The sequence below is a fragment of the Diadema antillarum genome, unplaced genomic scaffold (assembly GCF_040938485.1).
Source record: "Diadema antillarum isolate AM-2024a unplaced genomic scaffold, OU_Dant_1.0 seq00000675_RagTag, whole genome shotgun sequence".
NCBI lineage: Eukaryota > Metazoa > Echinodermata > Echinoidea > Diadematoida > Diadematidae > Diadema > Diadema antillarum.
Genome location: NW_027271581.1, coordinates 1,479,318 through 1,504,414, shown reverse-complemented (window position 1 = coordinate 1,504,414; position 25,097 = coordinate 1,479,318). Strand labels below are relative to the sequence as shown.

Below are 25,097 nucleotides of genomic sequence, written 5' to 3'. Positions count from 1 at the left end.
CGTCAATGGCGATATACAGTGCAACTATGCCAAAAAACTGCTAATTTTAAATTCGATTTTACTCGTCAGGATGGACGGTGACCCCCATTTTCTTTACATATTTTAAAATCTGATGAGTTGTATATGTCATTTCATGGGGTGGCAATGCTGACAAAATGATTAAAAGATAGCAAATTTCTTAATAAAGTAAAAAAAGTAAATTTTCAAAATGACGTCATCAAATTTCAAGTTCATTCGAGCGTATCTCACTTATCCTTTGCCAATTTTCACCCAGATTTCAGTATGTTGTAGCTTATTTAATGTTCTTTCAAACATAAAATTACAAAATTTTGATTGGATAACGGTATCACCTCGTAAAAATGGATTGAAAGTAACCTTGCCAAATTTGACCAGTTTACGTGTTATCTCTATGGGAGTGCAGTTTTTCTGGAAATGAAAATTGACATGACTATCTTTATCGAGCACTAGCTCACTTACCCTTCGGTAAATTTCTCCCAGATTTTGATATGTTGTAGCTGAGACTTTACGCTACCGTAATTGTGCCCTTCGTTTTTTCATACGATGTCGGAATCACGTCAAAAATTTTGGTTGAAATTCAGGCTTATCTTCGATGTATTGAGATATTTCTTTCTTTCTGCAACTTTCTTTGCAATAACTCAAGAAAAACCCGCCCTATCACTTCTATATTTTGCACATGTTTAGTTCATGTCACGTACATTATTTCATAAAATAACAACTACTTGATCGGACACCATCTTGGGTATGTAAATGAGGGTCAAAGGTCATAAGTGTTTCATCCTGTATCTTAGTGAATACATGTCCTATCTTTCCCATATTTTGCAAACGCAAAGACCATGTTACAAGGATCATTTCACAAAATAACCACTTTTTACTCAGATGCCATCTTGTCTGTGCAAATTGAGGTCAAAGGTCATATGTACTTCTTTTTGTATCTTCGTTATGACGTGTTATCTCTATGGGAGGGAATTTTTTTAAATGTGAAAATTGACATGATTGTCTTTATCGAGCACTAGCTCACTTACCCTTCGGTGAATTTCTCCCAGATTTTAATATGTTGTAGCTGAGACTTTGCGCTATCGTTAGATTTCATTTTGTTTTTTCATACGATGTCGAGATCACGATAAAAAACTTGGTTGAAATTAAAGCTTATCTTCTATGTATTGAGATATTTCTTTCTTTCTGCAACTTTCTTTGCAATAACTCAAGAAAAACACGCCCTATCACCCCCATATTCTGCACATGTTTAGTTCATGTCACGTACATTATTTCATAAAATAACAACTACTTGATCGGACAACATCTTGGGTATGTAAATTAGGGTCAAAGGTCATAAATGTTTCATCTTGTATCTTGGCGAATACCTGTCCTATCTTTCCCATATTTTGCACACGTATAGACGATGTCGCAAGAATCATTTCACAAAATAACCACTTTTTCCTCAGATGCCATCTTGGGAGTGTAAAGGTGGGTCAAAGGTCATATGTATTTGTTGTTGTATCTTCGTTATCTAGTGTATACGGTATTTGGTACCAAAGATGGCAGATATGACTCCCTTTTCTAAACGAGAATTCAAACATCACACGGCCAACGTTTTTAACAACAGACGAAACCTGTATGGTCATGCCTATTGCGATCAGGACTCGAATCATTGATGAAAAAAAAAAAATCGGATCACCTTAATTTGTCAGTAATGACAAATTACAATCTCTAGTTTATATATTTATTTCATCTAATAAAGACTCTACAGAGACAAGTTGAGAGCTTTCTATGCTTGTATACTGCGTGTGCACTTGACTAGCCTGGAGTTGCCAGTCACTGCGGATATGATTTGAAGGGTTTATGATATCTCGACCCGTCGTGCAATGTCTAGTAATTTTTGTTGTTTTGTTCCGCGCCTCTTGAAAGAGCTATCTCCTAATGTCTTGAAAGAAGCATGCGGTGTGTATGTGTGTGTGGGACGGTGTGTGTGTATGTTTGTGTGTTTTACGTTGATTCCAGTCATCAATAGTTGGCAGTATAAATGACGTAGCTCCATCACACCACGGATTTGCACCCCCTCAGCGATTGAATAAGCCGAAAGTGAAAGGAGCTAGGTATATTACTCGGATGTTGAAGAATGTGAGGTGATGGCGGTACATAGAATAACACTGGGGGTCCCCTTATATCAGCGTGAAATGGAAACCAAAGCCCCAAATTTTCATAAGTTCATTACATTGCACTGTGTAAAATACCTTCTTTCTTATAGTCAAAACGCACCGATGTACAACTTACCAACATTAGCTGGAATTTCGGGAATTTTCAGGTTCAAAGGGAAAAGTAGTTTTGAAACCAGTTATTTCATACGACATAGCGGGAAATCGGCGACATTAATCAGAGTTATAAATCGTTTTCAGTAGTGGCCAGCTCCCCAGTGAGGACCAATCCACTCCACAATGTTCAAATTGGGTAAATGCACAAATTCATCAAGATAGGATTGTGAAAAAGAAAACTTATTGAATCTTCATTTTTTTATACATTCTCAAATAGCCGTGGTATTTGAGACCTTAGCCATTTAGAAGAAAAGATGGTGTTCAATGCAATGTACGTCTACCATTGGACCTGCAGAGGACGCTACTTAAAACTAAATTTCCTCCTTTTTTCATATTCCTAATGGTTTGATGTGGAAACGAAAAAGATTTGTGAGGTTTTGAGATAATTACATCATCACGAATTGAACTGAATTGAGTGGAATTGATTTGAAACGGTATTTTGTTGAGGAATATCCATTGCAGAAGGCAGGCTGAATTGCAGATATTTTACAAGAAAAGACTATGAATGCATTAGAATATTTACACAATTATTAAAATGCATAGAAAAAAAAGCATATTCTTCTTAACTATTGCACAATGAAATTAACCTGTACGACAAAACAAACACAAATCACCTCTTCAATTCATATGTGAGGTTGCCACCAACATATTATTCCGTCAATACCTTGCAAGCTTTCCTAGTGTATGTCAGAGTTTGAAAAAAGTAGCTCTTCTATTCGGTCCATCTGAGTGTATTGTAAAGGTAAAAGGGAAATTGCATAGTTTTGGTTGAGAAGGGGGATTCAAGTTTTAAATTTTTGCGAGATAATCAGAAACCTCTCATGAAATATCAAAGAGCATGAATAATTCTAAGTATTCAAAGCTTATCGAATGAAAATCGGCTTTTAAGTGGTTGAGATATCCAAAAACAACGTAAAACCAGGTGGTCCTAATAATGAAAGATCATAATAACTCAAGGTGAGTCCCACCGTTCATTAGAACCCTTTGTTTCTGCATTTTTCATCCACTACACTCACACACACACACACATACACACAAATTGGAAACCTGAAGTCTCATCATTACCCAAACTACAGTATCCCTTTAAAGTCATGGTGAACTTGACGTGGACAACCCACTCCTTAAACGTTTTATATCGGAGGGTGCATGGCAGGGAAACGGTACTGTCCCGGAGTCAAGTACGGAGACACGGTCTCGTCTTACGCATTGACCTTCGACATAGGCATCCGTGTTGGAGGTCATGTTTGTATATCGGGTTACCATGGCAATTCAAAATTCCAGTCCCCAAGACGATACGCTGGACCTTTTTGTTTCACTCTACAGAGAGAGTTACTCTCACAACCTTAATTGCCGTCTGGCCTGTGAGACTGGATTATGAAAAGGCCTATGTGCCCTACAGACAGTTTGCAAGAGTTAATCTTCTTCACCCCTCACACATCATCATTTTCGTGATGTTGACTGGTCCTCAAACAACATACTTGATACTTCAAAAATACTACTCTATTCTTCCGGAGGGAAAAAGAGGGGAAAGACCTATACAGACTCAAGAGAGGCGGGTGTATACCAGGGAGGTGAGAGGAACACCTCCCTAGCTGTCCACTGAGGAGAGGACAAGAAGCGACGAGAAAGGATTGATAGCAAAGACGGGAAATGAACAATAGAAGAGAGATAAAGAGATACATGTGGATCGAAAAAGGTGTGAGAGTGAAAAAAAAATTAATGCAGAAAGAAAAGAAAGAGATAAAACATATGGAGAGATTGGCTTAAGGGGATGTATGTGAAAAGAGAAAGGATCAGCGAGGTGGGAATAGCCAATGAGATTTACAAAAAAAAAGGGGGGGGGAGGAACACTATAGTTATGAAAAGAGAAATACTAGCTGGTATATGCCATGAAGTTCTTGAGGGAAAGAGGGAGACGGAGAGTGAGATGGGGCTGGAAGTGCACACTTGAGGGGGGGGGGGGTAAGTGTGTACGGGGGGGGGGGCAATCCTGACTCTTTGTTCAGCGCTTCAACTTGCAGGGTTTTTCACCTTGAATAAATAAAGACTGACAATCAGCACCGCAGTCCATTGTTAGGCAGGATGTACATTATATTATTGGGCTTTCTGTTGACAGGACTTGTCGTGCTCGGACAATAACATGTTTTGTACACCGCATGTACATTTTATTCAATAGCTTTCCGCGATCGAACATGGTTCATATCTACATGAACATCTCCACCGCACCACTTCAGAAAAATTACATCACGCATCTCCACAGGGAGAGATCAGACAGCGAGGTTCATCTACCATGACGTGATGGTGTAGGGCGACAAGATGTGTTCATACCAGAACGCATCGGCTTGAGTCGACGTCAGTATAAAGTTGGACGCCAAGGCACTGCCCCTGGAGTCATGACATTGCGTACTGGTACCGGCATAGAGACATGGTTATCTATGACAGGGACAAACGAAGAGGAGTGACGCGCCCTTCGCACTTCACACTGGTCTCATATCGATCCAAGAACACTATCCATGACGCCTGTCGTACCATTAGTTATGAAAAGTGATATCTTCCTCTACAAACGCTTAAGGTGTTGTATCTAAGCGCCTGTTCGAGCTGCGGTAACAGAATTCCATATTAATGCCGATGATATGCACTTTTCTCCATATCAACGTCGCAAGTATAATCAGCGTATAATCAGATTTTTGTTATAAATGGGAGATATGTTTACATCGATTTATCGACGCCTGAGAGCTGTGGGTTAGCACATCTACGCGAGCGTCTGCCACCGAACGAGATGGTTTGAATGCAAGTCATTTGCTTTCTTTTAGACTTAATCTCAGGAAAAGACGATGTTTTCTCATCTCTGTGGACATACAAGGGCTACCTGGATCATATGAGAGGCTGTCGAGAAGCAAGATGGTGGGATCACCTAAAAGAAGCAACTCGTTGCATCTCGATCTTCTATGTTAGAGCAAGAGGTTGAATAGTGTGCCAAGGGCGTGAAGGGTTTCTCCCTTCTCACAAAAATGTGACATCGTAGATATTTCTAACTGCGTGCCAATGTATGCATCTCGTCGGAGCAAGGACAGCAAGGACAGGAAACAAAGATTTTTGGACTCTAAATGAAAAAAGAAAAATTGTAAGAATCGAAAAAAGTGGATTTTTCTACTCCTACGTTTGTTTACAGGAAAAAAGAAGAGGAGGAGGAGGAGGACTAGAGATCCTTATACCACACACCTTCGTTTGAGAAAAAGAGAGAAAGAAAAGAAAATGTTCCCGAGGAAAGCGGCTACCAACTATTCATACCTGGAATCGGTCAACCCTGTTTTAGGTCAGACGTAAGTACAGTTTATCTTATTCTTCCTTTTTTCCCCTCAGTAATAATAATGGTAATGATAAGTAATAATGCGCCATCGATATACATAGTGGCCTTTTCGTAGGTTCAGAGGGACATAAAAGCAAATTACATAGTTGAAAATAAGAAAGTAGTTCTCTGCAACATAATTTTCTCATCTAAAAATGTATTTAATCTCAACTGAGTGTATATTTGCACAAAAAGGTACCATCAATTCATAATGTTTCGAAACATCAAAATAACTATAGGCCTACATGTACGTTGTAGATATAATGGTGACTGAAAAAAAAAATGCCTTTCGAACAAAGGTTGATTATGCCGTCAGTTTCGGTAATGTCTTGGCACTATAAACAAGTTTGCATTTGATGTTTAGTGTGGCATACCATACCAACAACGCTGAATACGCCTGTCAAAGATCATGTGCACTTCAGCCTTGTTGGATGCAAGGTCAATGTTAATGAATTATCCATTGAATTCAAGGTGAATATAAACAACACATTAATGAATATAGTGATGCAGGTGGCCTGACGTAATGCGCATCTAAATCCCTGTCGGGAATAGACACGGGAAGTGGGGGGGGGGGGACGACCTGATTGGTGAGTGTCAAAATTCTTTCCTTGTAGACAACATAGGATTTAAAAACTGTCATTTGTGTGTATTAATTTGATTCAGTTTTGTTTAGGACGTCAATTCGAGAAAAAATTCAACAAATTATGCATCATTTCTACACTAAAAATGGCTTTTAAAAAACGACTTGATGGCTATTAATAATGACTCCTTTTTCTGTGATATGCATCGCCATACTTCAGTCATAATACTAATAACATCATGAAAGATTGAATATACAACGTAGCGCCTATTTAGAAAAACAAAATGTTTCTAGGCACTCTCTAGTTCAAAAAAAAATTAAGAAAGTAACACCAAATTAACGTCAACATAAATCACGGAAGGATGCAACTTATATGTTTGTGTCGACTTCGTATTTCATGTATTACCGTGTTGTGCCAGTTTAAGTGAAGTCTTCGTAGGGCGTCCTACACCACAACAATAGGAGCGAATCATCAGATGTTTCAGTCCTGGAATCGTAAGGATTCACCTCGGTTGGCAACTTGATGTTTACAGTTTGGCGAAAGATCCAAAGGCCTGAATATTTGAAGTTCGTTTATTTCTATATACTTTTACACTATTCGCGTTGGGATGTGAGAATGTAGTATGTAACATCAAGCAGACAGTTTGTGCTTAAGCAAGGAAATCATCAAGTAGGCCCTAGATCGCCGGTGATGTCCCTGTTGCGTAAACGGATTGAAGACAATGCTTTATATGAGAAGCTCTACAAGTCTAGGAAGTCATTTTACTCATTCCTAGATTATACCTCCGCCATCCGGATTAAAGAAGGAACCTGTGGGATCACCCGTCCATTTAGCGTCAAATATAATATATCTTTTCCATTCATATTCTTTATACAACCACCAGTTGAAACATCTGTCAAGATCCGACGTCCAATCTCTACATGTGTAAGACTTAATGGTGAAGACGAAGAGATGAAGATAAGTGAAAAGGCTATTGCTTTTGCACTGAAGCATGATAAATGGTGGCCATATACTAGACTTGTGGAGGCCGTCTACTTATGTTCTACTATAGTCTTATATAGTCTGTTCCATATACTATCCGTCTGTATGGAAAAACGTACAATCCACTCTGTCATCAACACGGCGATGACCTCGACTTGAACCTGACCTTCCTTCTAACCCTTGAACTTGGCCCGATTATCTCCTCCACGGACGTTTTGCAGCAAAATTTCACGTGGTCTTAGTTGCTTGCATTGATATTTCAGAATACGAGATAAACAAAATGATACTCCTTGCTCTCTCGCACTTTGCTATGTTTGTGAGACCGTTCCCCCTTTTTTTTTGTCGTTTAGAAAAATGTAGCAGAGCAATATTTTCTAGTCGTTGTTATTCACAGGTTCACGAACTTACCTGCGTTTGAAGCATGGTAGCCGCTAATACCAGTCTTTGACATGCATCGACAGGTGTCCAAGTGACAGACGGAAGACCTTTATGGGCTGCCGAAACATTTCTCATATGGGGGAAACCATTAATGTCTCGTTTCAAATGGCATTTTGCGGGCATGGATGCAGCAGCGGAGTCGTGTATGTTTACATCACGAGAAATCGTTTGACATAGTGCAATGATCCCAACCCATTGGAATTATAGGCCTACGTCATTATGTTGTTACCGCTGATGAGAATGTCGGTGTGCTGTATGATACGTAGTTGCAGGCGGAACATTCCTTAGCAGCTCTCTAATGCTACGTTCACGCCATGTTCCCGGTGATCACGGCAGTCATGTTATGTCACGACACCGTGGACAAAACGGGACTGACGTGTAACAACGCCGTGGGCGTGACAAGCTACAAACGTAGCTGGCCGTGATTGCCGTGCATGCCATGTCAGATTTAAAACTGTTAAAAAATGCACCGCAGTCATTGTGCTGAATTGTACACGACGTAATGACACGGGATAAACGCAACGAAATGTGACAGATTGTAATACGCCGTAACAAAACTTGGAGGCGGTCCGTAGTGGGACGCGACGAGAATATGATTATGTGTAGTCTAGCCTGACCAGACGCCATGAGAACGGTGTGTGATAGCTAAAATGTTCCCCGCAGTGAGGACTGGAACGAATGATATGATTAGATTACGGAGGGGGAAAAATGACGCGCCTCTTAAATTAACAACAACAACAACAACATCAACAACAACAACAACAAAAGTGGCTGTATACCCGAAAAAAAATCTCTTCTATCAGTGCATAAAGAACACAAATTGGTAACAACACATAATGTGTGAGTTTATACAAAATGGCAGCAGTCTTCCCAAGCATACTTCATTATATAGCACGCTAGTAAGACTACAAAATATGCGTGCATTTTTGTATATACACTTTTACTTGTCATCACGTGTTACATATTTTGCCTACAGCTACAAATTTCAATGTCTGACGGTGCCAATGGTTTTGTTTGTGTCCACGCTGTGTATATCCTTTGATCAAAAGCTGCGAGAGAGCTATGGGTAATTTGCCCGTATGTTGATGCGAAGAGCTCAAATATCCCACGGTTTGTTTATCTTGTTATGTTTGATGAGATGATTTTGCAAGACGGCACATGAAGAAATCAGATAACAATTATCGATCATGTAGCGAGATTGCTGGTACAATATCTGCGTCAATGCTTGAAAATATCCCCCCCACACACACACACACTTTCTCTCCCCAACCCCCACCCCTTCTCTACCTTCCTCTCTCTACCATGACTACTGTCTCTCGTATAGGATGATCCGATTGGGGATAGTAAGGACATTCGGCAGTGAAACCTTGTTGCTCTTTTAGCAATGGCGCTCATTTTTGTCTCTGACTTACCGATGACTGTCTGACAAAAGATAATCGATAGGATATGTCAGAAACAAAGCCGAAAACTTGAACCCAAGGTCGACTACCAACGGGGCAGATTTTAGCCGTCTGGTTGTACCATGATTATTGGCAAAGGCTTGTGTCGAACAGGCAATGGTCTTTGATCTCATTGTAAGTTAATCAATGTCTGTTTACCGACCGAAAAAATTGTCCGACCAAATGATCGATCCCCTCCAATTGGTATTTGATGGGTAAACAGTGTGCGAAATGTCGCCTATTGCCCACCGGTGGTTATATAACATGCAGGGAGGGAAGATGTACAAATTTATTTAAGAATTAAATCTTACCAAACAAAGGGACCGTGACACGGCTGTAATCCGACACTGAAGTCAGCGTTTTGTCAATTAAAAAGAGATCAATCGACGAATTGAAGGTGTTAAAAAAGAAGGAGAAAAAGCCACCCGAATACAACTTTTTAAGATGTATAAGTATTGCAATAAACTGTTTTTATGAATGACGTAATAAGTCCTATACAGTCCGAATCGCTGGTTTACGCGGTCTTTATCCGGCAGCAATATGCAAAACATGTCATATCTTGCCAAAAGTTAAAAGCACAAAATACATTGATACTATATATCAAGAATGTCATTTTAGAAGGATAACTCCTGAATGTAAATTGTATCATATTAATATAACAACGAGGTACAAGAGATATCGCGGTTTCATGGGGAGGCGGCGCGGAGCTTCTATGTCCACAAGCCCATGTATGCATAATGATATGGCGGTTATGACAAAAACATTCAACAAGTGAACCATCGACAATTGTAAATTAAAAATAGAGAGATTTGTCTGGAAAATCCTTCATTATATTCACAAAAATGTAAAAAAAAAAAAACGATTCCTATCAAGATCTCATTTCAGGCAAAATCTCTTACCCAGTTTGTGGATGTAGAGGTTTTTTGTATCCAAGTTGACATAATTATCGAGCCTTAAAAACAATTTCAAGAACAGAAGAAATTATTTTTTTTTAGCATTGAGTTACGCGCATATTTGCCTTTCTTAAGTTCATTTATTTGTAAAGGCACTGTAAAGCGAAATGGACATGTTTGGAAAAAGATCAGTGGTTCCCAATGGACAGATTGCTGATATGAGTGGATGGATGTAAATCAGTAGACACTCAAAGTTAAAAATATGGAGAAGAGCTGAATTTGGCTTGCGATAATTCAGGCTTCTTAGTCATTTCTGTGCCACAGACTTTGAACAGTTTGTAGAATGCTACGAGGTTTTCTGTGCAAGTCGCCACTCACGGCACACAAACGGTTAAAGTATCAAGTCAGAAGTATAAGTACCGCACTCGGACGACGTGAAAGTCTCAATATTGCGGATAATACTGTGTCTGCAAAACGAAATCCTCCTCCGCGCTCCCGACCGCCACAATAAATTAGTGTTCCATTTAATGAAGCATTTTGCTCCCCACGCCTCCCACTTTAAGCCTCCACTCCCATCGCCATCACTATTAACATCATGTCTTATATGCGATGCCCACGGGGCCTTGTTTTGGCATCAAGAGCAGCGTTATATTTGCCAACGTCTTATCGGGCATGTAAGGAACAATTGGCAGCCAAGCTTCGATCAGCCAGAGTGGACATTTCTTCTTCTCGTACAATAATGTCAACCACCTCATATTTGTTCTCTTTCTTCGACGCATCTTTATTCTATCACCCTGAGACGGCTGTGAAATAGCATTTTTAACTTCCATCGTTCAGATTTGGACGTTCGTCCTGTTTTTTGGAGGCTGTTGGAAACATCACCATCGCTGCGAGGAGAACTTATTATGATGACGTCATCCAGCAACATCTCAAGCACTTGAGACCTGATTATTGATCTCAAACGGGAGTTAAAGAAAGCTAGGTTGTTTCCCTCTTTTATTTTGAACGGAATTTGGTTGATGTTGGACACCGATCTCGTGTTTTGCTTCATGTCGGCGATGTGGATTGTCTATCGAACCCCTTGAAGTCGAGGCATTTGGCTTTGGCAAGCTCTACCAAGGAAATCACCATGAGGAGCGTTGAAAGGGGAATGCAAGCCACTGGGTATGTTGGAGGTGGTAAAATTCTTTGTTGGTAGAAACTACCACTGCTCTTGTTGATTATAAGAATGATTTCACGCATGTTGCAAACATGACAAAGGTGAAGTTACAGCATAGCTATTTAGTGTGTTTAATTCGTCGAGAATAAAGTGTTATATGAAGGGATATCCTGTATGATAATAGTGTTTACAGTGATCATTCTTTATCGAATTATTCTCGAGTCTGGATCAACTTCTTTCTACCATATCAAACAAAGACTGATCAACGAAATTGTACTGATCAATGTATGTAATATCTTCTTCGCTGTCAGCAAGGTTTTCGATGAACCATTGTGATATATTTATGCGATGTGCCGGTATAGAAGTGCGAATTTTTAGCGATGTTAAGCTTATCATTACACAATGACTTGATATGCATGGGCAAGTGATGCAATTCATTCGCTTGTTCCAGATTGTCATCGATTGTAATGTCGTTTTCATTTGGAAATTTTATTGGCTAGAAGATGGTATTTTTTTGTTAATAATGACACATAATTCAAGGTTACTGCCCGTTTTATTTTCCCGGAATTCGCCTCCCTTCTCCATCCTCCCTTTCCCCACTTCCATCTGTCCATACACCAATAATATTGTCCTCGCTCTGATAGACAGTGTAAAGATGGATAGATAGTGTGACATGACGATACAAATTTTCATCCGAGCGTCGCATTCGTGACTTCGGCGACAGAATTCGCCCTTAACTCGTCAGAATTCATGGTGGTATATCCCTCATGTCGGAATTCAAAAGGTTAAAAAAATTGTCAGAAGTATCTGCAGGTGTTTCTTTGTGCATCTCAAAGAGACTGGACGCTTCCAGGGAGCTGAGCAGAAAACTGTTGTCATTGGGAACAGGATAAAGATTCCTTTCACCCTCCTCCTCTCAGCGCCTCGGAGCAGGTGAAAAGCACTGAGGGTAATCAATAGTTTGTTTCCTATCCTCCCACTACTTATAGAGTACAGATCAAATCTGGGTTAGATGCTTGAATATTCGATTTGTAGATATGAATTTTTGAAGACCTTCATCATTTTCTTTAAACTGTTACTTGTTTTCATTAGTGGAGGAGGGTGATAAAATAGAGTTGTATTTCTTTTTTCAACGAAGTTACAATTTTTTTATTCAAATTTAGACGAGAAAAAATTGCGGCAAACGCGTGATCGATAGATACGGTGAGGGAGTTTATAGTTGATATCGAGGTGGTTCTTTTGCTCGAGTCAAATTGTCAGTAGTCCTTGTCATGGTTGTAGTCAATGTTAATGAAGAGTATTCTACAGTGTATTACGTGTAGTGATTTGGCGATGAATACAATTCATGTGTTCTTGTCTTGAGTAGCCATTTGTACTAGGTGTTTCAAAAAACATTTCCCACTTTTGATTCTTGATAATCAAAAAACTATATATCAGATAACACTGTCATTGATATGAGTGATAGCTGAATAGTATACAATTTTGTTGAAGGTAGTGTAAATATGAAAGCATAAATCAGTTTCATGAAATCAATGATTAATTTCACAGTTAGGTTCCAGATTTTGCTCTATTTTCAACCCTCTGTACAAAACTTTCATTTTGCACAGGGGTCAATGGGTGTGTGTGGGGGTGTGTGGTTAACACCCTGACAATGGTTCTGAACAATGGCCAGGGTTTGAATGGTTCATTATTTATTCATGAGAAATTCCACTATCACAACTAGTCTTTATTCAGCCTCTGGCAGTATCTGTGTAAAGTCAAATGCCTGCCGATACTGTCGTTGAGTCGCGACAGTGCTCTCCCTACTTCTGAAAAACGAAATTACAATGAATACCTCCTGTTCTGTCGTAAACATGGTGACAGGAAGCAAAGAAAATCAATTAGAGTATACACTTGTGCATATGGAACCTTGAATAAATCTACTGTGAAACAAATCGCCCCAATGAAAAATGCTGCTGAACTCTTTACCAAAAATGATCTCTTTTTATCGAAAAGGCGAAAAATTTGTCAGACTATTAGTAGACAGTTGTATCAAAATGAAGAACTTGAGATCATTTATGCTTATTTATATCCCAGATTTAGTGATATGTGAAGCAAGCCAGCTGGAATGAAATGTGGTGTTTGCAAGCACATGGAAACATGTGCTTACTTTTTCCATGTGCATGCATTTTACCCTTTACCATGTTTACCTGGTGCATGAATTCAGACTAGCAGTGCAAAGGGCAATCCACATGAATTATTGATTAAGCGTTCATGTGCCTGGGAGCCCGAGACTGACACCTAGTCAACAGGTGGTTCAGGCATGTCCATTGTTCAGAGCCATTGTGAGCACACACTCACATACACATCATTGGTTCCTGTGCAAAGTTCATTTTTGTACAGAGGGTTAAAATTTGACCAAAATCTGAAACCTTACTTCAAAATCAATCTTAGATTTAATGAAACTGATTTATGCTTTCACATCCAATTACCTTCAACAAAATTGTACACTATTCAGCTATTACTCATATTAATGACAGTTTTATTGGATGAATAATTTTTGAACTATTAATGATCAAAAGTGGGAAATGTTTTTTGAAACACCTAGTATGTTATAGGTGCAGTGGTTAAGCATTATGGGACTCGGCATTGGCAGATTGGGGATTGTACTGGCAGGTCCTGTCTTCGGACTAAGACAGTGGAATTAGTGTCCTCCTCTATTGGGGAGTGATACCGAATCTCGTAACACGTATCTACAAATTGTTGTGTGAGTTATATGCGTCAATTCAGGACGTGCAACATTTCGAACAGATTATCTTGAAATGATGAGAGAGGAAAGAAACTCAGCAAAAGACATAAGAGTATAGGCGTTTAATAATCCCTTTGGAAGCATGAGGGATGATACATATCAGTGTGGTAACCAGTCAAATGACTAATAGAAAAGAAGTTTAAGAATAAAATCCCGAGAAACTATTTCAAATACAGTACCTCGAACTGAAAGTGGCATTTTAGCGCTTTGTTTCTTCTATACACCGGACTGGTGAAGTCCCGTATCCACAGAAAGAGCGTCGTTTTTAATAGCTGGACCTTCATCATGCATTACGTTTTATTTACATGGTACAGGCGATATAGAGAGAGATATTGGCGGTAGGCCTTGGTGATAAAGGTCGATAGTGGCACCTCATAATATACAGTCATAATGCTTCAATAATGTTCTGAGAGTACCTTGTAATGATTCCCTTTGTCACGCAGTTATATGGGAGGTGATATATTCCTCACAGCGACTCGTGGCATCGTGGGGGTCTGAAAATGAGTTGGCTCTGTTTCCTAGATGATTGCATGGTTATGCCTACACGTCAAGATGGAGTTCTACTAAGGAGTGATACTCATCTGAAGTTACAGAAATTAATCCCTGAAGAGGAAACTCTACTGTATTCCAAGAAAGGGGATGATTTAAAGTGTGCAATAAATACGATACAGGCAAAGTGAGTCTTGTAGTCAGTGTTGGTGCCCAAGCAAGGAGATTTAGCACCTTGATCATCTCTTGATATGTCATACATTGCACTTTCTCACACCCCGACACCTGAAATGACATACATGCATACATACATATCCAATATACATACATACCTAGGCCTACATACAAACATAAACTGTACAGAGATAAAATGGAGATGTTGTGCCACGGTCGGAAAGTGTTATACGCAGTATAACTCAGATTCCTTTCATTGTTTAAGTAGGTAGGGAGGTAGGTGATCTAAATGAGGCGTTATGCGTTCACCCGACCAGTTAACGATGAATAAACAAAGTCGTAAGATATTCGATGGAGACAAGGCTATATTGAAGAGAATTAAATAATGATGAAAATAGGACATCCTTTCAAAGTGACCGTTTAAATGGAACACAACAAATGACGTGACCTCTGAATTTTGTAGAGTGGAACGACCATTACCTCCATTGATACTACATCGGGGTAATGATGGGGGCTCTCCCTCCCCCCCCCCCCCCCTCCTTAAGCTCCTGAAAAAGAAAAAGAGAGAAAAAATATGAATGGAATAATAATTTTAAAAATGGCAAAAATCGCACCAAGACATTCCTACAAAGGTTTCGTCCGGAGATTTTTTTATAACATCAATATAATATGTCATGTTATACATTACCATGATGTAATGATATAATTTATTGTAATATACAAAATATACATGGTATTGTATTGTATACCATAATGCCAGGAAAGGCAGATCATAGAGTAAGAGAAGTATATTACTGGTCTTTTTTCATATAACAGGCAGAACAGGAAAATTGTGTATAGATGTGCAATGTTGCGTCACAATTTGTGGTTTATCAGTATAACTGTTGCAAGGAGAATGTTGATGGAAAGGTCTTCGAATTTAAGATGGCACGGGAGAAAAGAACGCGCGTTCGTCGTAGATCACTGGCTGTCCGCGTAACTGTCCGTATCTAATCGAAGTCAGGCAGCGCACGGGTCACTCATTTCTCTCCTTCTTCAAATAACACTTGAGAAATCGAAGAAAGCGGCTTCCCAGCCAGCGCGCCCGCACTGCCGCAGATCTTTTGTTGATCGTCGCCTAGCGACACTCGGGCTCTATCGACACGCAGTGTCAACCCCGAACAAAATCTATTCAGGTCTCTCGCACCCGAAAGGTCCCCGATTTTCTTTTCTTCTTCCTTTTCCTTTTGTTGTGTCATCCTCTGTGGTTAGTCGTGTATGGAATCTTGTTTGTCCATTCGGCACAGGGCACTGCCTTTCGCTGCGCGAAGCCATATCGCCATACATGGCGTAGTCCCATGACCAGCTTTCTCTGCTCTTTTTAGGCCAGATCTTTGGATAATTTTGCTGGACTCTTACTCATATTCACTCAGTAAGGATTGTATGTGTCTCTGATAGTCGGTGTATGTGTTTTTCTGCCTTTGAGATTCCTTCTAATCTCGGACAGACGAATGAATCGTCAGATATAACGAGTGCATTTTACGTCGGAAAGACCGGACGCACCGATAACGTATCAGAGGGCTCAAAGTTTGACGCCACTCAGCTTGACATGAAATCGGATATGCACTGTAGACATGGTGGAGGATTGTACAACATTACAGCTCCGTGACATTCGAATGTTGTGGCATCGTGACGTGCCTTGCTCTTTATAGCGGCAGTTCTTAAGATCCCGTGTGTGATTCCAGTTTTTTGGTGTCCGTGGATGAAAGTTACGAGCAATCAGCAAACAGAGACTGATGTGAAACTGTCAAGGACAAACTGCGCTGCGTCATTGTTGTTACCATCATAAACGGAACTTTAGTAACATCCACGTCTGTATATTGTACGGTATAGATATGGCACGGTTGTGCATATAGGTATTCGAGATATTACTTGAAGGAAAGTAAATGGACTTATATTTTGTCTTAAGTTACTGGAATAACTATCACCATGAGTTCTCACATTCAATACACTGACCGGGCCACTTCGGCTGGCTACCGTCTTCCCGCTTCAACTCGTATCTCTAGCGCCTACCACAAGAAGTGCGTGCCGGCCGAGCAGCGAGCCGAGAGCCAGCGCCTCCCGGAGCCCCGTGTTGGAGCTGGAGGAGGAGCAGGAGGTGGAGTTGGTGGTGCAGCGGGAAGTGGAAGACACACCAGGGCGGACTTCCGGGCGTGCAATGTCGTCATCGAGGACAAGACGTGGCGGGAATCCGTCGGCAGGGAGAAGAAGGGATCAATCAGATGGTAAGGACGCCTCATGAACAGTCTGTCAAGATGCATTAAGCATCGTAAGAAAAAAAAAACACCACACACACACACACACACACACACACACACTAATAAACCCCACCACACTTATCCCACAATTAGTCACAAATACATTGTATATTCTACTATATGTTTACTGTACATACTGTCCTTGGTGCTTAACACTCTTTTCATAGGAAATGGGCCTTCAACCTGTTTTTAAAACGTAGCCACAATGATTATAGACCAGGTGCAGACCACAATGCCATGCTCTGGAGGCCCAGTAACTGTTTTGGGGCTACATTGTAGATATTCCCTGTAAATTGGGTAAATTCTTACGATGCAGTGAACATTTTTCTAGACTGTCCACAAGACTGAGCCTGAGGCTGATGTAAAGAGAAAAAAAAATGAAACAGAGACACACAAAAGAGAAGAATTGATTTGGTTATTGTATTGCCCATTTTAGGAAATTGGAAGTATGAAAAAGGTCAGTTTCATTCCTCCTCGTAATCTTTTGCAAAGGCTCAAGAGAGATTCTCTACCTCTTTCAAAGACCTGTGGGACATCCTGACGGCACCTTTCTTATCGCACCTCAATATAATCTATCTGTCATCTGGATACTGGTGTATATACACCATACATTATCTCTCATAATAATTTAGCTACAAGACATATTTGTATGCATGTGATAATGTTCAACATGGCGCCATTACGCAATCTGTGATGCACTAGACCATTCAATCACTGACCCACAAAATTCGCTGCACTGTCTCCATTGTGTTGTCAGAGCGGTCCATGTGTTCTTTCTTTTCATATTTGATTTGAACTTCATTATCCCATAGTCCCATACAGATAATTGTTGCTTGCACACGATGATCTTGTCCGATGGTATGCATGAGTTTGATGACTTTTTCGAAACACTCAAACAATATATTTCTTGTCAGTCACTAAATTCATTGATGTTTCATTTCCACGACATGAAACTGCTGTTAACAATGCTGGCTGGACTTTAATTATATACAATAATTTGTACAAAGATTTTATGTCAGTACTGCTGAAGTATTCCAATGCCTGTTGATCACATTTAGGTGATAGGGTTTCCATTAATGTGTTAGAATGTTGCTCTTAAATATCCTGCCCCCCCCCCCACTCTTTTTTTTTTTTTTTTTTGCTTCTTCTCATTTTCAATTTTGCAAAGAGACCAGTTGCGAAGGTTATCAAATTGACAATGGCAATAAGTGAGCTTGGCAGCAAGAAAGATAAATGATTGCTCTTGATACGTTTCTCAGACCACTTTTAAGCCTACAATGTGTATCAAACTAACAGTTAGTTTATCCATTTGTTGTTTGTGATCCAAGGAAGTATGCAACCCCTAGTAAAGGGAGAGCTCAATAAAATCACAGTAAAGAAAAGAGATTAGAAATGCGCGCAATTCCGTAATGTCTAGTGAGTGTTCAGCACAATGAAGGATAATCTAATTTCTCTGAATCGCAATATGCAAAATCAATTCATGCTAATTGGGTCATACAAAGCTTTTTTTTTCTTTTTTCCTAGCTTATTATTTTTTCCAGAAAAAGGGATTGGTTTCAGATAATCGTTACGATATCGATTTTCAATTAGCACTTAAGGTGACTTTTTATAGTGAATATAGTGAAAAAATCGATATAAACGTTAGTTTCATCAACATTAAATAGAGAAAAATTTAATAAGTGTGTCTGTGTATGTTTTTTCCTAATTCACATAATTTTATGAAACAGTGATGACGAGTACGATCACATACAGTGGACTCCCGTCACTCTCTAAAAAAAATCGAGTGAAAATATTCACTCTTAAAAGAGTGAATACAAAAAAGAGTGAATTTAGAGTGAAATTGGAGTGAATTTTGAGTGAAAATGTTCATTTTCACTCGTTTTAGAGTGACGTCAGGGATCACTCCAAAATCTTCGAGTGATCCCTGAGGTCACTCCAAAATGAGTGAAAATGAGCATTTTCACTCAAAATTCACTCCCACTCTAAATTCACTCTTTTTTGTATTCACTCTTTTAAGAGTGAATATTTTCACTCGATTTTTTTTTTTTATAGAGAGTATAACAAAGTCCTCGGGACTGGCAGTTTTCTTTCGTTATATCAAAATTTCGTTATAACCTAACAAATAAACAACAACAACAACAACAAAGCCATTGGAGTGGATACTGTTGCGGTCTGATTTTTTTTCTTCATCGTAACCGGCATTTCCTTAACCATGTTCGTGATAACGGGAGTGCACTGTGCTTAACTATAGTATATAATTGATTCATGTGTATACGTCAATGAGGGAATAGCTGGAACGTATTTGAAACTTCCAGATTCTAAACTTTCTCATGTCTTTAATTACTCTGAGCTCCGTTTTATACTTAAGAAGGAAATCCATGCTAAGGTCCCCAAGAGATGTTTACAACACACTGTGAGATTCAAATGACCGTGGGAAATCGGTATTTGAAAGGAAAAATCAATAACTTGCTACAGAAAGTCAATGGCCTTGTCGCCTGAGAAAATCTCGCGTCAGCCATGTCCGCAAAACATTTCTATCCTTAACATTTATACCCAACATGGCACACTAGTTATTTTGCAATGCATGGGATGATGCTGTAGATATGGGAAGTCTGGATGATTATTGTTCATCTACTTCTATATAATTTTCCTAGATTTACAAGAGATCGTTATCATGAATGGTAACAAACAAAGATCTGATTTGATCCGATGTGGTTTGATAAACGTAGTCAGTCTTATTCTGTTGTTTTGTTTCTTTGTTTCCTTTTGCAGGGAGGAAGGCTGGGGTTTCCTGAAAGAGTATGACCAAAAGGTAAGTCTTGAAAGTGCCTCAAGTTAAATGATGAGAAAATAGCATCATATCATTGAAATTGGAAACGAACTTAAATCGTTGCTGTGTAAATTACGCAAAACAATAGTTGATGCTCGTATAAAGTAGTCACAATCTTCTATACGGTCACGACTAATGCAAATTCAGATATGGTAATTGATTTTTAATTTCTAACTTGGAACACTGTACTGTCGCACTGTGTTTGACCAAGGAGTTGTAAGAAAAGGAGAGACAACTCTTCGTAATTCATGCAAACACATGTTTGGGTTCAAAGCGTTACAATGGGATGTCTAGCATTCCACTATACGCTTTGAAGTCATGCTCTGCACCGCTCTAGTTGCAAGGCGAAGCTCGGAGACGAAGAACGCATTTCACCTTTCGTTGAATTACAAGCTTTATTTCCCCGTAAAATCTTAAATGAAATACTCGAATTGATTAAGAGTAGTTTAGGAAAGATTCAATATTATAAACATGTACTTCTAGTTTCTTCGTAATGCGCAAATCGAAATGAAATGAAAATTAGGCCCTCTTAAAAGTCTAATATTTTTCTATAATGCGCACATTTCCGCATGTTAGTTTTCTATCCTTTAATCTGGGACATTTTGATCTTTCAAAAAAAAAAGCACTCCGCTAAAGCGTGCTCCACCGTACTTTTAAACTCTTTGCTGTTAAACTTGTCAGTGTTACACTGCATTTTGATTCGCTGCTCCAATTCAAGGTACACAAATTCATTGTTGCCATCATATTGAAAGAGAGAGAGCGAAATGCACTAGGGGCAAGTATTTCTAGATGTGAGAGCGCTAGTCCCGATAATAATACGCTCTCTTTTGTCAAAGCACTGATTTCCTCCTGTAGTTAAGCGCAAAACTTCTCGGCGGTGCCGCGCATCCTTCAAAGGAGAGCAGGAGTTGTCTCTCCTTTTCTTATTTATTTATTTATTTATTTATTGAAACATATTTATACAGGATAAAAACGATCAGCTAAAAGCTGTTTTACATCGAAGTCCTGTGTAAAAACAATGCATTTTCCTGCACAGGGGATACATGTATATACTATAAAAGAGAGACCATCAAAAAGGGAAGAAAAAAAAATCATTTTCAACAGATTTAGAACAAAAAGGACTGCCGGACTGGGATACAAATGCACAATTCGTTAAAAAAAAATATGAAAAATGCTAAGTTTTGGAGTATATTCTGCCCACTATTCACACCAAACAGAATCAATACACACAAGACTGAAACACGCAGTTTTTAGCAACCCCATTTATACAACACCAGACACTCGGTCAAGCCTACAGTTCACACACGGCACACTCACTTACACACGCGCACACACACACACGCGCACACACACATGCGCACACACACACATACACACACACACAATTACACACGCACACCATCAACAGACACACCACACACAAAACTCACTCGAGCACACACTCGCACCACATGCAGTGATACAAAGCAAATACTCACACAAACAATGCACACATACAATACACATTCTAGAAACACAACGTAATATACAGTACATTAATACGACACTGGCGATGGCATTATACAATATGTTGTCATGTACATAAACGTGTCAATAAAAAAAAATGCGATACAACAACCTCCATTTCTATGTATAGGCCTACTGAAACCTCCCTGGTTTGACTTACTGATGACTGTACATGTGCATGTTACTAGTAACCCAGACTTAGCTAGCACATGGAGTGGGATGTCCATTCAGGGCGTTGTTTTACCACCTAGTGATGTGCTGGCCTATCTCTGTGTAACTTTGTTTTCATCATTCATGTGCATGTACATGAATTAAAATAATTAGATAATACGTTCGATGCCGGCACTATGATGGATTGCTCGTGTGACTGTTAATCCAATGTTGTCAAAAGTATCCGACACAATATCATGATTATGATGAGTTGCTCCGCTGTAAATTTTTCATACTATATTTCAAAAGGAGTGAGATAGGAAGTGTGTGAAATTGTGTGATACCATGTGGTTCCCTGACATTTGCTTCTGCAGCAAGTGCTCCCACGAAATTTCTGCACGCTAAGCCCATCATAAATTCTACCAACAAACATCACCCTAACCGTAGTCCTAATCCTCATAGCACAAACTACTGTAATCCGAAAACCTAATTACAACCCTATAACCATAACCCTATATAAGTCCTTGGAGAAAATAAGACCGGAGCAATATTTGTCGCAGGAGCAAATGTCGTGTCGCCTGTTATGTAGACGTGAAGTAATTTCCCTTGCATGATTGATCAGCGACATGATTTCAAAATTTGATGGCATACAAAAAAATGACATAAAATCAATAGGTGTCCCTCCATTGTCCTCATAGAGATAATCAATACCAGCCCATGTCAGTTCCAATTCTTTCGTTCTTTTTCTCCTCTGTGGAACGAACATACAATAGCGATTCAATCGATAAAGTTTATACAGGTCAATTTCATTCAGTCAATTGCCCTAGATAATATAGGTTTTCATTTCAGATGCCGATGTGTAGTAGGGGACGGCAAGTTTCAAACGTACGCCTACTCAGCTATAATTCGAGAATCTTCTGCAATATCAATGACATTGTATCCGGCTAGGGTCTATTAATCCATATGCCCTGATATAATTATGTTGGAAGTATTAATGGTTGGAGTTCACATTTTCAGTTGCGTTGAAGAGAACAAACCCACGCCGAGCATCCAAAATGAATTTTGTGTTTGTCGAATTGTTCCATTCTTGCAGGGAAACCGGAAAGAACCCACGCAACCTCCTGAAAACCTCACGGTGTACTCAGAGACAGTCCCTAACACGGCCAATCAGAGGTTCGGACATCGGCAAAAGACGGGAGCAGCGAAAGCAATGGTGGACCTACAGCACAGACTCAGCACGACGAACAGGAAAAAGCATCACAAGGAGCTAATATGCTACGACTGAAAACAAAGTCTGAGTCAGCGAACTGATCGATCTACATACAGATATAAAATGTGCATCAATCAATACTTCATGCGTACCCCATGAGAAACGCATTGTGTATCCGAAGTCTGACTTTTAGCCTGGGCTACAAATGGACATGAAAGAACGTGGTGTAGCTATATACGGCGGTGATTAGTTTCGCGAAACAATCAGCCGTCGCACGATGACAAAGAAGTAATGAAGTAAAGAATTGTATGGCTGATCATGTACATCAGACTGTCAGGTGTGAAATGATGTTTACAAACTAACACCGAATGTGCATCAACTTTTGTTGGCTAACGAACAAGTCATTGTTGATAGTTCATGCTCAAATGATAATATTATTTATACAATACTATATTTTTCAAAGCCGGCGTGTAGACTGTGGTTGATTAACAAATGAACACCGCTGAAGAAGTTGACTGGAAGCAGTGTATTTTCTTTTCATTTGAATCAATGATTAAATATGATTTATCAATAGCAAATGTTAAAGAAAGGGAATTTGACCTCATCCTTCATGGGAATGGCTTTATGTGCGATATGCAAGACGTTATACTCGTGAAGTAAGGTGATCTTTGGAACATCACAATTTATTGATGTAAATCTCTGTTGAATGAAAGAATGCATGAGAGAAACTTACATTCTCAAAAATGGTTGGAATTTAAAGCAGGACTTGATCCATTAAAGTTATTTCTTCTGCAAATTATGGATAAATATGGATAATTGTGAATAAATAAAAGGCTATTAGCGCACGGGGTGTCCAAACATCTAGCTCCAGTCCAATGCAACTGTAACATGTAGTTGCATTTATATCACAATTTAAAAGTATCTGTTCTTTCAAAACTGCATATTTTGATTGTAACGTGACCTTCGAGTTAGTGTTTCTTAGAATAATTTTTTCTAGTTAGACAATCATTTTAGCTGCCTCTTAAGTTTTCAAACTCCGTGTTTCCTAGAAGATTAAGTTTCCACTATAGTGATCTGCAGTTTAGAGTATATTTTGGGGAGAATTCAGAGAATAAAAATTGTTTGTGCTCAAAGTAAGACGTTAATTGTGCTCCATAAAGGGCGTATTGCAAAGCTACCATTGTATGAATTCGTGTTGTAAATTATCAGGAAAATTTCACGCATTAATTCTGTATGACGAGAAAGTTGAACAACATTGGTAATTGCGCAGTGGGAGGAGACTGGAGTTGCAAAACGACATGTCAGTGTGGTTGATGTTTTGAATGATTATAATAGAGAGGGGAAAACCTCAGTCTGTCTCGTATCCTGGCGGTTTACAGTTACAGAAAATGTCGTGTCGTAATAAGAATTACGAAATCAATGGAAATCCCGGTAAGCACTATTTGGGCACCCGTCCCGCTTCATCATGGATATTCATCACCTACATGTATCCGTAATACCGTGGAAATACATCATTTTTACATTTCCCGGCAGCGTTTTTACATTTCTCTGCAAAACTGAACATTTTTTCATCTCCCGGCGAGACGTTTTTACATTCCCCGTTGATGCAATTTTTCGAGAATTTTACATTTCCCGGCGATACGTTTTTACATTCCATGGCACATATCCAGCGTTCTGCCATTTACTAGTACAGCACCTTACTGCCTGATGAATATTCATAATGAAGCGGGACAGGTGCCAAAATAGTGCTTACCGGAAATCCCTGTGTTTGTGTTGCCAATTTTGATGACGCGGTGTTTTCTTTTTAAATCTAAGATAAAATTGCATCATGGTGTTAAAAAGAAAGAAATCAACGTGTGTTCCTAAATATTGTCACCAAAGCTCAGCACTATTTAGCAGGTCTATGACTGCGACAACATCATCAAACGCATACATTTTCACGTCGTACCGTATAATCACGTGAGGCATACAGACCATCTAAATATGTAAAATTTCTGTTCTGAGAAATGATTCGCAGCGCTCCGTTCCAAACTCGAGAGCGATATGAAACAGTTACAAACAAAGGAACAGAACAATGCTTCATTCAGTTTCAAATTTCTCCTCCTTTCGTCCTCACTTTCAATCAAACTAATTAGCCAAGCTAGGATGTTAGACAACTCCGACACTTTGACAGCAATATGGCTCAACAATTCTATGGCTTGGCTGTTTGATAAAGCACGCACGGCTCATTATGCTGTGTCAGATTACATCTTCTGACACTGCTTATAGTCAATAAAAATAGTGCAAATTTATTATCTACCGTGCGTCAGATAGCGCAAATGTTCATTAAGTGTACCAGAAATTCACACCATAATGACTATCAAAATAAACTCAATCGTCGTAAGTAACCTTTACACTCCATCATCTTTCGGGGTTATCCCCGCGGCTGATGTGCCAGTGTGTTAGCATATTATATCAAATCAAACGTGTGTACAAAGTTCGAG

At 39.3% G+C, this 25,097-nt stretch overlaps 1 protein-coding gene across 1 annotated transcript; it reads left to right on the top strand.

Annotated features, from left to right (window-relative positions):
• The first annotated feature begins 16,587 nt into the window (after nucleotides 1-16,587).
• LOC139737023 (ciliary microtubule inner protein 5-like) lies at nucleotides 16,588-23,106 on the top strand. The gene is made up of 3 exons (XM_071647702.1): nucleotides 16,588-16,885; nucleotides 19,691-19,730; nucleotides 22,498-23,106. The coding sequence occupies exons 1-3, from the start codon at nucleotides 16,590-16,592 to the stop codon at nucleotides 22,687-22,689; spliced, it is 528 nt and encodes a 175-aa protein (XP_071503803.1). The 5' UTR covers nucleotides 16,588-16,589; the 3' UTR covers nucleotides 22,690-23,106.
• Nucleotides 23,107-25,097: the final 1,991 nt, after the last annotated feature.